The sequence below is a fragment of the Austrofundulus limnaeus genome, unplaced genomic scaffold (assembly GCF_001266775.1).
Source record: "Austrofundulus limnaeus strain Quisiro unplaced genomic scaffold, Austrofundulus_limnaeus-1.0 Scaffold15, whole genome shotgun sequence".
Classification (NCBI taxonomy): Eukaryota; Metazoa; Chordata; class Actinopteri; order Cyprinodontiformes; family Rivulidae; genus Austrofundulus; species Austrofundulus limnaeus.
In genome coordinates, this window is record NW_013952417.1 from 2018707 (window position 1) to 2032786 (window position 14080).

General features: G+C 40.5%; 1 protein-coding gene across 1 annotated transcript in view; it reads right to left on the minus strand.

Annotated features, from left to right (window-relative positions):
* Window positions 1–1302: 1302 nt before the first annotated feature.
* Window positions 1303–14080, minus strand: part of kcnab2a (potassium voltage-gated channel subfamily A regulatory beta subunit 2a) — a gene marked incomplete at its 3' end in the record, with an annotated part of 85111 nt that continues 72333 nt past the window's right edge. Inside the window, 9 exon segments of the mRNA XM_014002845.1 lie at window positions 1303–1423; window positions 3004–3098; window positions 3366–3486; window positions 3655–3740; window positions 5820–5906; window positions 6165–6208; window positions 6485–6529; window positions 6976–7020; window positions 13687–13766. Coding sequence (XP_013858299.1) covers window positions 1303–1423; window positions 3004–3098; window positions 3366–3486; window positions 3655–3740; window positions 5820–5906; window positions 6165–6208; window positions 6485–6529; window positions 6976–7020; window positions 13687–13766 — 724 coding nt within the window.

Consider the following 14080-nt stretch of genomic DNA (forward strand, 5'->3'; position numbering starts at 1 on the left):
TAATAATACAGTTTATATGACAAAATAAAAACTCATTGATTCAAAACATGGCTTAAAGTGTTCATAAGAACGATCTTTATGGGCTTGCATTACCATATTTTAATTTTTAAGCCGTTCCGAATTAGTGTGCAAGCTGCAGCATGCTAATGCTAAAATGGTACATATGGTTCGACGTGTTTGCTTTCTTTTTCTATGTTGCGATGTTGAATTCCAGGGCTAAACTTTGCTGATGACACGCAAAAAGCTTGGACGTTTGTGATCCCTCAGAATGTTTCAACACAAAAATAACACATCCCTGCTCGCTGCGTCGTTCTGTGAGCTGCATTGTGCGACGCGGCTGAATGCTTCTGCAATTGAGGAAGGTTCACTCGTAAGCAGATTAAAGCATAAAGGGAGTGAAAAATGTTGCTGTAAAAAAAATAGCAGGATTATGATCCAAAATAAATTGTGCACCAAATTGAGAAAAAGAGGCCAAAAAGAAGAAACACAGAGCCCACCCCCCATCTATTTGACACGAGCTGAGTGTTTCTAGCAGCACTACGACACTCACAACATCTATTAACTCTCACATCCACAGTCTGAATCCGGGATTTAGCACCTGCTTTACCAGCACCAGCCTCAAGCCAAATCTGTCATTGTTACCTAGTTTTTATTCAATACCGGAGTGCCAACGTCATCTAGATGACTGTGCAGTACATATAAATCTCTCGTGCTGCCTTCACAGGCCCTGAAGGGATTTATGAAAATTGGGAGAGTTCAGGTTGTCCACCAACAGGCTGTGAAACTTAATTTATGTCACGGTCTTACTGTGAGTTTGAAAAATCTGCTGCGATCTGCTCGGAGAACTCCCGGGTTTATTCATCGCCTCCCTAACAGCTGGTGCTTTAACGGCCCTCGCAGGACTGTCTGTCTTTTATTTTCCCGGTTTACACATTCTCACCTTGCGGCCCGGCAGCGAATCGATAACCGTCGCCTCCCGGATTTATTTTGCAGATGCTATTTTGATGCTGACGGACACACCGCTCTGTAGAAAACCTGATTTTCTGAGCAGTGTGTTGATATTTGTGTTGCCCGTCTTTAACCAGAATGAGTCTTAGACGTAGAGGAGATGCTGCACTCATCATTCAGTCTTTACCTTCTTCGCTGTTTCATTTCTCTACGGCGGCTTTTCACTCCGGTGCGATTACAACACAGACACAGGACAGGTGACAGCTGTGAGAGAACCTGAACCCGGCCCGGTCCGAGGCAGAGGGACGGACAGACAGACAGAAAGAGAGAGAGCAGCAGAGTGTATCTGCGTACCGATGGCGAGTTGGGGCAGAGTGCAGCCCAGCCGCTCCGCGATCGCCTGCAGCTCTTTCAACTTCGCCTGCTGACGCCGGCCCTCCTCGCTCAAGATCTTGTCCTTCAACCACTGGTAGCCCTGTCGAAAACACAGCACACCTGCTCAAAAACGCAGCCCTGCTCACGCCGGCGAGCCCGAGCCGCGGCTCCCGTGTCACCAGGGCCTGTTTTTAAACACGTGACTCTGTCTTCAGCTGTCAGCGCCTCAGCCCGGGGAAAACAAAGCTCAAGCTACACTTGTTCAAAAAGCAACAATTTCTGTTTTTTTAAATCATTTTTTACAAAATTACAAAATATTCACAAAAAATCACAAATACTTGAAGTACATCTAGTCAGCTGAGCCATAAAGTGAAATTTCTGGGATGTTATGTGTTACACATCAGGACCAGACGGAGTAAACATCCACAGGCAACACTGAGCCAAAGTGCAAGCAGGAGCTGAACAACACCAACACGAGGGAGCAGCCACAACACCAATCAGTGAACGTCTAGCTGACACACAATCCACAGACACACAACATGCCACGTCACCACTGTGGGACACTGCACTGYACAAGTTCAGGTGTTCGATTATAATCCTCATTTCAAAGAGATGATACATATCAACACATACGATCTGTTCCTTTACAGCTAATTTTTCTGCTTCAGTGTCTGAACTTTCACAACTWCCTCCTCTCTTCATTCATGATGTGTTGAAATAAATATTTGTATTTTTATATATCCTCAGAGTAAAAGTCKCCTACACTTGATTAGCCTGAAATAACCCTTATTTAGTTTTAGTTAATTTGACAAAATGCTAAATGTGTTCTGGTCTCTGTGTTTCAATCAGGGTTCTCACACCTAGGTCAACATCAAATTCAAGGACCTTTCAAGGACTTTCCAGTACCAATTACTTCAAACTAAAGAACCACGYGCAACGGCAATTACATACCGCTACCACAGAATGTTACCAATAAACAGGTTTATGTAAATTCATTGAAAAACTGAACAACAGAGAAGTTGTTGAGTTAGAAACAATGACGTCAGTTTACCGTAACCCTGAGTTATCCACATTGTTGTGTACATAGTTATCCAATGTATGTTTTTTTATTTTATTTCATTTTTTTTAAAAGATGAAGAAAATCAGTCATGTGAACAGAGAATTTCAATCCCCAAAAAAACATTCAAGGACTTTCAAGGATAAGAGTAATTTTTGGCTGTTTTCACAAACTTTCCAGGGCCTTGAAATGATTTTTTCAAACTCACAAACTTTTAAGGATTTCAAGGACCCGTGGGAACCCTGTAGATGTCTTTGAAAAAATTAAATAAATAAGAAAAACTCAACTAAAATTTTATTTTGGGTAAAAATGAAGGCGTATTTGTTTCAGCAGCGACAAATCAGAGCTGTTTGGAAGCGTGCTGTTATTTTGTGCGTCTGTCGTGCGTGTGCAATAAAACAACTTGGAGCAGCTCTGCTTGCAAAGGAGTGCGAGGAGACAACACGGCACTGAAAACACACGGGTACACAGTTTGCGTGGTGCGCAAAGAGTTACAGAACCTGAAAGAGACAAAAAACACAATGAAACAAAACAACCAGCAGGGAAAAACACAGAACAGTGGAAGCGGCACAGATGATCGGAGAGGACGGTAAACAGCAGGGGAGCGAGGGGGTGTGTTCTACCTTTAGAGATGCCCGAGAGTAAGGAGGTACCCTGCCGTCATATTTCCCTGAGATGATCCCGCAGGCCAGCGGAGACCATGTCATAGCTCCCACACCTGACAAGAAAAATATGGAGTTACTGTTGAAAACAACAAGAAAAAAAAAAGCCACTGATGATGAAGAAGCTTAGATACTAATATTCAGATATTCAGTTCTGCTTTCTACTGAAGTGGTAAAAAAAGAAAAAAAGAAAGAAAGAAAACAAGAAGAAACCCACTTTTTAAAACCATGACCTAAGAACACATGTGAAAGCACCTGCAGCTGTGTTTACCAGCTAACGGGATCAATTCTCCACCTAAAGCCACAACTACATCAGGGCTCACCGATCTTATGAAAGAGCTCGGGTAGCTGCACCTCCACTTTCTCTCTCTGGAACATGTGGTACTCCGCCTGCTCACAGATGGGGGGGATCTGGTTGAACTGCCGTGCAACCGAGTACGCTTCCTGAAGGAAAAACAACGCAAAACCAGCCAGGCTCAAACCACAATGTAAAAAACATTTGGAGATTCGCTTCCTAGGAGAACACAACCGGAGAGTTTATTTTCTTAAACCCTTGAGACTTTCTCGTTTTAATTTTAGAACGTCATCTTCGCAGATGCATGATTTTCTCACCATTATTTCCATCGGGCTCCACCGGGATGTGCCCCAGTACATGGCCATGCCTTGATTTATCACATGGGTCATGGCTCGAACCGTTTCTGCAAAAAACACACACATGAACATGCTAAAAATGGCCTCTGTGCTGCAGTGGYCCGGTTGTGTTTACTCCAGCATGCTGCGACATGATGCAATAAGCCTACTGTACACACATCTGCTGGGTCTTTAATCTTACGGAAGGCACATTTGTCACAATTTGCACTCCACACTGCGTGGACAGTTTAGGAGGGAGGGGGAGGGAAGCTGATTATGTTAATTAGAAAGCTGGGAATCCTCATGAGCATGACATCTGATCCTAACAAAGACCCTTTTGAATGACATTCCTGTTAAAATTTACCAGAATACGTCTTCTTTTTTTTAATCTACAACRTGCTACGTGAAAAAGAAGTCAAGTGAAATGAATAGGAGATGACAGCCGTACGTACACCAGTTCAAATCTTTAATCGAACACAAAGTGGGTTGACACACTGGATGACAGCTTATGTATTTTAAGCACCGAGGGTTAAAAACATGTCAGTTTCCTCCCTGCTTGTAATAAGCACGGTGAATGTTAAAGAGATTCACGTCAAGACATAGAGTCAACACTTCATCGTATTTTATTTAAATCTAAGAATTTCATTACGCAGCCATATCTGACCATATCTGCGGTGACGAATAAAAACCTTGCATCGCCGGACTCTAATTTCCGTTCTGTTGGCTCGAGCGACACCCGGTTATGTGTGGCTGCAGAGCAAAAACACGAAACAGGTTAGATAATGATCGGGCGTCTCGGAGAAGAGCGGGAGCATAGGAGTGTAATAAAACCAGATTGCATCAACCCTCAGTGATCCTGCATCCATCTATTAACTTTACTGATGCTCTGCTTTGAACAAATCAAATATTTTATCATCGAGTGGGCGCTCTGCCTTTAGAGGGTTCCTCTACGGTGACAGGGTTGTGGTTTTCCTTCTTTTTCACCCTGTTTACCCCTATGGCTACTGCCAAAATAAAATATACCAGATGGTTTCAACCACTGTACATTTGAAGACAGACTTTCAAAGCTGTCCATGAGGACCGAGCGCAGTTGTAAAAGGGATCGACGATTAGTTGGAACATTAGACTTTATTTGATAAACATATACTGTATTTTAACTGTAAAATAGACTGTAAAAACTGTAAAAAAAAAAAAAAACTCAGCCTGCAAATGAAAACATGGATGGAGGACAACAGAGCTGCTTCATGAAGGAAGAATCGCAGCTTAGCCTGTTAGCTTTAGCACCGACGCTATATTGCCTTATATGTATTAGCTCGGCGCTAGCACGACAAACAAACAAGCTAAACTGAGGTCCTCCATCCATATTTTCAGTTACAGRCTGAGTCATTTCTACCTTCTCCTCTCTGTCAACGCTCTCTGGTTTCATTTAAAAGAGCCAATCATCAGATATTGTCCAAGATTAACCTTCAGGGTGGATATAGCTTGCCTTGAGGACCTATCATTTACCCAGAATGCTTTGTGTGTAAATTAATGGCTCAGTCCGTGTATTATATTTGTAGAAATCTAGTTTAAAAATTACAAAACTAAACAGCCTACAGTATTTTTACAGTCTTTATTTTACAGTTAAAATACTGTATATGTTTATCAAATAAAGTCTAACTAATCGTGGATTCCTTTAACGGGGACGATGAGGAGGGAAAAATTTGACTTTTTCACTAAACACCACTGGCTACTTCTCCCAAACTAGATAGTGAAGTATTGTAAAAGAGCCCGAAGCATCAAACTAAAGGCYGAAAAAACAAAACAAAACAAACCTCAAATAATGACCTCTGATTCGACTTTAACCTGCAGAGGAACTCAACCGCCGGAACAGATGATACTGCGAGTCCATCTGAGCCCACACATGGTTAACACTCTGCCATTTAAAGGTCTCCAGCATCAGTGTTTATCATCGTTCTGACTGTGGAGGTGGAAGCATCCTGACCACATGCAGCATTTAAAAATAGATATTTCGGTTACAAGAGCTGTGTATATCTAAGTCTTCACACTGCAGTAGTCATAGAGACRAACGGGAGGCTTTTTTTTAAGACATACAACAAAATAAGAAAAGCATTCAAAAGCAGAAAAAGAAAGTTAGACAAACTTGCCTTCCATAGGTGTGTTGGGGTCAGGTCTGTTGGCGAAAACCACGTCCACATAGTCTAACTGGAGTCTTTCTAGAGAAGCCTTTAAACCTGAAAACGAGCACTTCGGTTACTGACAGTGAACCCTGGTTGTGAAAGGAACTTTATGAAAGCGCCTGATGGAAATGAATGCTAATCTTCTCAGTTTATCTGGGTTATTGTCCCCACTGTTGTCTTGGCAACTGCAATAATCTCAGGAGAAGGCAGATTATTGAATTTCAGCATCGATTCCTTTGACCTGAAGACACTAATTAGAATGTAAGTTATTAGTGCGGYGTCAACATTTAATCCGGTGACTGTGATGCTTACCTTCTATAATGTGTTTTCGGGATAAGCCTCTTTCAGTCTCTGCTCTACAAGAAAACAAAACACAATTTGTGTTAGAAAAAAAAATACAGATATATTATTTCAAATACAGCTGGACGTGAACCTCAGTGCTGACAATACATCACTTGATCCTTTCTGAAATATGAGAGGATGTTTTCAATTTCACTGAAAGGACCTGACAACAGTTCAGTCTGGATGATACGTGAGCCGGTTCCCAGGGGCATCGGCATCAGACAGTGTCAGGAGAAATTACACAGGAAGATAGTTTTTTTATTTTTATTTGGCAGCTATATGAAACTTACTTTCCACCCCAAAAGATCTTGGTTGTTATCACCAGACTTGAGCGTCTAAAAGAAACGGAGAACGACAGCACATCTGTTAGAACGCCTGCCATGCAAACCTGCCGAAACAGACGTTGATGCAGAAGCTGGCGAAATGCACAACCCGCWCTAAGATACAAAAGGTACGCTAAGATTATTTATGCCGACGAATTATGTGGACAAGTGCAAGTGTGTAACTTGATCKCAAACAACCAACGAACGTCAATCCAGGATCAGCAAGGCAGATGACAAAGCACAAAAAGTTCATCCATTATTCAGCATCTTTGAGCTCGGGTAARAGGCCACATTAATCTTGTGTGTTGTGAGCTGGAACCTTCCTGTTCCACTTCACAACACACACAACACACAACCTCATGATAGGTTAGAGAAGCGAGGTGATGCAAGGTTGGGCAGACTGGTACAGGGTAAGAAATTAAAAACCTGAGCAAACTCCATTGAAGTGTGCCTCATACCTCCATCCTTTCTTCTTTATGATGTTTCCGAGCACCACCTCTGCCCTGCGAAGCAGACGGAGAGAAAAGATTAAATAAAGGTCATACAGGAGCGATACGAGCGCTTCCACTTGCCTCGGAAGAGATTTCTGAGTTAAAGGAAGCGGCGACTCTGGACACATGCTGTATAATGGAGCTTTTAGGCTGAAGAGCACCTGTGTAGGATTGGTCTGCGTGAATTAGCTCCCAGGTCAGACTCAGCGGGTGCTGAGTCACTGCTGTGTGGCTCATTAGCAGCTGAAGTGGTGCTAATGAGTGACATTACGTTCAACATGGGGCTCATTAGGGCCGGGCACACAGCTGTCGGTGGGACGCCTCTGCTGTTCCCTCACTCTGACAAATAACAGGATGCCTCCTGGTAGGATGGTTGTATTTAGATCTGTCTAAKGCGCACTCATGTCCGCGGTCACGCGATCGCGCAAAGTTATATGTTGCTCACCCAGCGCCACCATTTTGGGGGAATCTAAATCATAAAAACAAATCAAATCAGCAGCAGAAAATGCCTAAATGGTGTCATTTACCCATGCAACATGATGCAATCCGCTAAAGTTGAGTAAATTTTCACGCCTCCATCCATTATCTCCCGCTTTATCCGAAGTCGGGTCGCCCAGATCTCTCTTTCCTCAGCCACCTCTTCCAGCTCTACTGGGAGGACTCCAAGGTGTTCCCAGGCCAGCCGAGAGACAGTCTCTCCAGCGTGTCCTGGTTTTTCCTCATTTTCATGCATTTAAACAAAAATAATAATAAACTTGTGTTCTTTTATTTCATGATAGATGTAGTACTCCTATTTTAGTCATTCATGGATGATGTTTCTTCATATTGTTGCTGGCAGTCTGTATCGACACATTTACAAGTCCCAAAATTCCAACTTCTGCTCAGAYCTGTTATTGACTCCTCCCATTAAAGAGGACATATGTTTTTAAATCCTTCTTTTTCACATTTAAATAAGGATTAAAGTCTATATAAAGTGGCACTGTGATGTGTTGGTCGGAATTCCTATTTTTAGTAATAACTCCACAAGCCCCTCTTTCACCCCTTTTCTGAGGTGTGTCTCWGATCAACTTGTTTTGAAGCTGTCTCTCTAAAATCCAAAAAAGGCGCTTCACACCCCATCCAGCTTCCAGACCGGTCTGCTCCAGTTTGACAGAGGGGGTTTACGACTATCTTGTGCCGCAGAAATGTTTTCTTTACATGTTACTTAAAAGATGTCAACAATGAAAGACTTGTCCATCCAGCCTTACACATTGGAGCCAGAGGAGAATAATTGTAGTTGGTAAGTCCAGGCCTTAGTTGGCAGTTCTGTCACAAATATTTTAACGTGATAGTTCAGAAAACTTCATAGAAAACAGAGAAAACTGAACGKGTTCGAAAATATGACCCTAACAGAATATAAAGATATTTACGCAGCACTTGGGAAGACTAAATTCAACTTTTCTGCACTCCTGGAGACTAAGTCCACAACAAAATGTATTCAACGGCTTAAAAAGTGGATTTTGCATGATCTGTCTCTTTAACTTGTGTTTCCAACCACATTAACTTCCTTAAACCAGTCACTACCTAATCAGTGTGAGATTTTGTAGACTGAGGCTTGTAAGGCAAATACATTTTTTTAGTGCAGTGATAAATACAGCAAGCTGCTCTAAACAGTGGTTTGTTTCCATGTATCAAAGCTGTGTTGACAGCTGCACGGATAATTCACTGCAGCTACGAGGCAGCTCCCTGATGGCAATCAGTTTGTGTCAATCACTTGGAGAGGTGAGGAAGTCTGACAGGTTGGATCAGACGGTCATGTCTGACGATATGTAAAATCGTCTCAATCACAACGAAACAAAAGGGTGGTGTTTGATTATTTTACCATATGAGAGCCGAACAAACCTGGTGTTTGAATTAATTTGTGTACAGCTGCACTTATACAGCCTGATATTACCGGGGCTTTTAATTTGATCTGTTATATTAGTAAAAAAAAAAAGTTGTGAAAATGGACTCCGACTGACCAGTTATGACCGTGTATAATTAAATTGAATTTAATCCAAGTCTATGAGCGCTTCGCTAATAAAAACCCTCCTCCTGCTGGTGCTGAAATTACTCTCTCTGACTTAATGAGGTCATCACATAATCATTGTTATTTTAGCAAAAGCACTGAGGGAGGAAAGGTAGAAATTTACAATGAAAGCAAACATATTTCACTGCTCAGACATTTTTTTACATGTTAGTTTATTGTTACACTAATCTATTTGACTAAGTTTGTGTAAACCATTATGCACAAAATAATGTCATATTTTGAATTTTTATTTATAAGTATTTATTTTTAATATTTCATGCTTTTGGACTCTAAAATGGTATGTTTGTTTGCTGATGCACCACTTGCTTAATTTGCACAGTCTCTTTGTCTTTCACTCTCTTTTGTAAATGGTTTGCTGCTGCTTTGCTGTGTGAATTTTAATTAAAGCATTATTTTATTCTGCTGTATTCCCAATGTTTTTAAGTTTCTTCAGATGCTGACTAAACAGGTTTTACTGGACAGCTCAGGTTCTAGATGATTTATTAGAAAAACAATCAGGGTCTGAAAAGTTTGACCTATTAGAACTTATTTCAACAAGTCTTACCAAGTGCAGTTGTGTTACTGCACTGGCAGATTATTTCACTTAATTACAGAAGGTTCAGACTTTAATCTAGTATTTTTAAACTTATTTGTAGATGGCTATTTTTTGCAGCTTGTATAAGAGAAATGGTCTGTTAAAAGTGATTTAGGAATTTATTTTTTATTTTTGTGAATTGATGCATTCGTGTAACGGCACCAATAGCTTCACACGTAAATTCAGTACATAAATTTTGTTTTAAAACCTGCAGTGCATCCTTTCCCCCACTCTCATCTTGCTCTTTATCGTTTCCTTTTTTTTACGCTGACAGGATCGTTTACGGAAAGCTGAGTGAATAATCTCTTCTGTATGGTTCTTCATGCTTCCTGGCCTGCTTTTAATTGAGTAGCTGATCTTATTGATAATAGCTGACAGTTTTCAGCCTCGCTGACCCGGTTTTATTAAAATGTATAAAATATAAATGTCAAAGCTCAACACTTTGCAGATGCTTTCACATAAAACCACGCTTTATAATAATCTTGGCAGGATAGCATGAAAATGGAAAAATAATATATGGATATATGATCTAATTCTGTGACACTGGAATAAACTAATAATTACAGTTTTGTTCTTATATGTTGATTTGTGTGCTTGGTTTCCTTTTGAATGCTTTTGCATGAATTTCTTTCATTATTTGCAGTTAGTCTTTTTTTCACACTTATTCAAAATTCCATAATACGATTAATCCCCCTCCTGCAACATTTTATTCTCCTCTACTCTTGTGTTTTTGCACGCTTCACTGTATGAATGAAACGAGCAGCACTATGAGGACAGATTTCAGACTCTGGGAGCTGAATCTATATTTTTGTTGTGTTTGTGAGCTTATAGCAAGTTTATCCAWGTGTACTTGTATGTGTTACCTTTGTAGGACCATTTCTGGTATACACACCTAACTTGTCAAGACCTGCAGTCCTTATGGGGACCAAAGAGTAGTGCCAGTTTGATGGAACTCCATTTTTGGGTTAGTTGTTAGGTGTAGGACACTAGGTGTGAACTGAATTAAAGGGATCCATGATTAGTTGTAACATTAGAATTTATTGAATAAACATATATTTTAACTGTAAAATAAAGACTGTAAAAATACTGTAGGATGTTCAGTTTTTATAATTTTTAAACTAAAAGTTAAAAAATATATTACACGGACAGGTCCATTTTATTTACACGCAAAGCATTCTGGGTAAATGATGACATGGATAGGTCCTTGGTGCGAGGCAGCTATATCCACCCTGAAGGTTAATCTTGGACAATATCTGACGATCGACTCTTTTAAATGAAACCAGAGAGCGTTGACAGAGAGGAGAAGGTAGAAATGACTCAGCCTGGAACTGAAAATATAGATGGAGGACAACAGAGCTGCTTCATGGAAGAAGAACCTCAGCTTAGCCTGTTAGCTTTAGCATTAGTCCCGACGCTATCACCATATATAGGTATTAGCTTAGTGCTACACATTCTCCTCTCGTCACTGAGGTCCTCCATCCACATGACAGAGAGAATGCAAAAATGACCCAGCCTGCAACTGAAAATATGGATGGAGGACCTCAGTTTAGCTTGTTTGTCGCGCTAGCGCCGAGCTAATACATATAAGGCAGTATAGCGTCAGCGCAAGCGCAAAGGCTAACAGGCTAAGCTGAGGTTCTTCTTCCATGAAGCAGCTCTGTTGTCCTCCATCCATATTTTCAGTTACAGGCTGAGTCATTTCTACCTTCTCCTCTCTGTCAACGCTCTCTGGTTTCATTTAAAAGAGATGATCGTCAGATATTGTCCAAGATTAACCTTCAGGGTGGATACAGCTCGCTCACACCAAGGACCTATCCACGTCATCATTTACCCAGAATGCTTTATATGCAAATAAAATGGCTCCTTAGTGTTAAAATATATTTATAAAAATTTACAAAACTAACTCTTTATTTTACAGTTAAAATATATGTTTATCAAATAAAGTTTAATGTTACAAGTAATCATGGATCCCTTTAAGGTCAGGTTTAGGGTTAGCTTTGTGCTTGGGGGGGGTGGGGGTTGAGAGTAAGAGCTCAAGGAAGAATGGACTGGAAATGAAGGGAAGTCAATGAACAGTCCTAATAAGGATAGAATTACAAACATACGTGTGTGTGTGCGTGTATCCCCTTCACACCTTGAGGGTTGCCATTGTGCAATGTGAGTAACCCGAGTGCCCAAATATAAAACACAGCATGCCTGGAGCGTGCTGCCTTTCCTCATCCATCCACTAATTAGGTCTTAATGCTGCAGAATTGACACCCTGACTGACAGCTGAAGCCACCATATAATGGTGCACTTTCCACAGACCTATAAAGCCATTTTACTTTCAGATTTCTCCATAATTGTGTGCAGCTGGTTTGCCACTCGGTTTTGCGAAATGTCAGCCATTTACGAAGCCTCTAGATCCAAATGTCTAGTCTGAAAGAAACTGAAATTGCGTTCTGAGTTGCAGACTTTGAAAGGTTTCAGAACCGTTTGTGTTTGTTGAAGGATATGCAGGAAACATTTATTTGTGCTTTTTTATTTACATTTCACGGAAACACCAGCACATTGAACAGATATGCTGGCGAAGCACGACAGCAAATATTTAAATAAAGATTGTGTGCTGAATATTTGGCCTTTTGGTTGTTTTTAGAGCTACAATAAACAGCTTGATCATCATGTTGATCTGTTCACTCTGACAGCGCAGAGTCAACATCACAGCAGCTGGATGCATCAACACCCCAACAGCCTCTGAGTCTGACGGAACATTATTGAATTAAAAAAAGTCAGTTTACATGAAAGCCATTTCCATGCTAATGCACAAAGTATGTGATGTGTTCAACTCCTGTGTGTATGCAGATTAAGCTTCTCGGAGCTGCTTTGCAGTGGAAGCTGTCAGGATTAACACCTGTGCAACACATCCTTGAGCTGCGTGACGGAAACACCAGCGCATGCCAGATTTGTCTGTCTGTTTAACTGCAATTTGTTTTACGGAAGCTCGTTGATCAAAGACAGGAGCGGACATACTTCTGTGCCAAAGATCACCTTTGTGCTCAGTTTACCAGCCTCGACATGAAACAACAAGAAGAGTAAAGTGTGCAGCGCCGACGTGCATCAGACAACAGCTGCAGAGGCATTAAATGAGAAATAAGGACAAACCTACTGCTTATTTTCTTTTTCTTCCGAGGCACTCTGATGCATCTCTCAAAATGTAATAAAAACGTGGAATATTCTTTGGGGATTATAAAAAAAAAAAAGAAGCGACTTGCTGCAGTTAATCAGATATACTGTTTGCAAAGGATTATCCCTTAGATTATTTCAAAGCACCCGAGTCACTACAAAGCCAGATTAGTCCACAAAAGAATTTAAACCATCGCTATATCTAGACGAAATGTGACGCGAGGCTGTTTTCTGAGGATGAATTATCATCAGTGCCTGTTCTCTAAATTAAGACCTTAAATATTCAACCTGATTTCAGATCCTTGCACGGGCCTGGAGACAATAATCTCCTTTGTTCTTTAACATTTGCACCTTCAAACACACAAACGGGAATATTTAAAAAAGAATTAGGTTATCAAGAAAAACATAGTGGTACTTGTTGTTTAACTGGGCGCTACCAATTTATTGCACAGGACAATAGAATAGAAGACAGTACAAATGAATAAAAGAATACGCTGTCCGCTTGTGTGTTTACGGCAAGTATGAACTGAATATGATAAATATTTATGGACAGTAAAGAACACTACAGACTGTTTCAGCAGTGGAACATCAGTAAAATATTATATTAGTAAGTTCTTAATGGTATGTTAATATACCAAGATAAGCTAAATGAGTCAGAATGAACAATGGTCTTACCTTAAACATACAAACATTTAAATTCCCTGAATGTCAGAACGAGGTGACTGCACACCATTTTTAGATCAACCTCACACCTGACATCAACAGCCAGCTGGTATATAATCCATACTGGTTTAATTCACGATCCATCAGCTGCGAACAGCTGGGTGTGTTTGTCGTTACCATTCAAGTTCACCGCGACACAGGATATACTCACTTCCCAGCAGCGTAGACCTCCGCTGTGTCAAACAGATTGATGCCRTTTTCGTAGGCCAGAGTCATCAGCTGCTCTGCCATCTGTTGAGAAAACAAGGGGTAAGGAACAGGAAGGGGTGAGAGCCTGATGTGAGGAGTTTCTAAATACTCATCTGTCTCAATAAATTTGCAAAAAAAAATGCTACACTAATATAGTAAACAAGTTTGTTTCTTTAAAGTGATCCACGATTGGTTGTAACATTAAACTTTATTTGATAAACATTTATTTTAACTGTAAAATAAAGACTGTAAAAATACTGTAGGCTGTTTAGTTTGGTAAATATTAAAAAATTTTATTTTAACATGAATGGAACCATTTTATTTACACACAAAGCATTCTGGGTAAATGATGACGT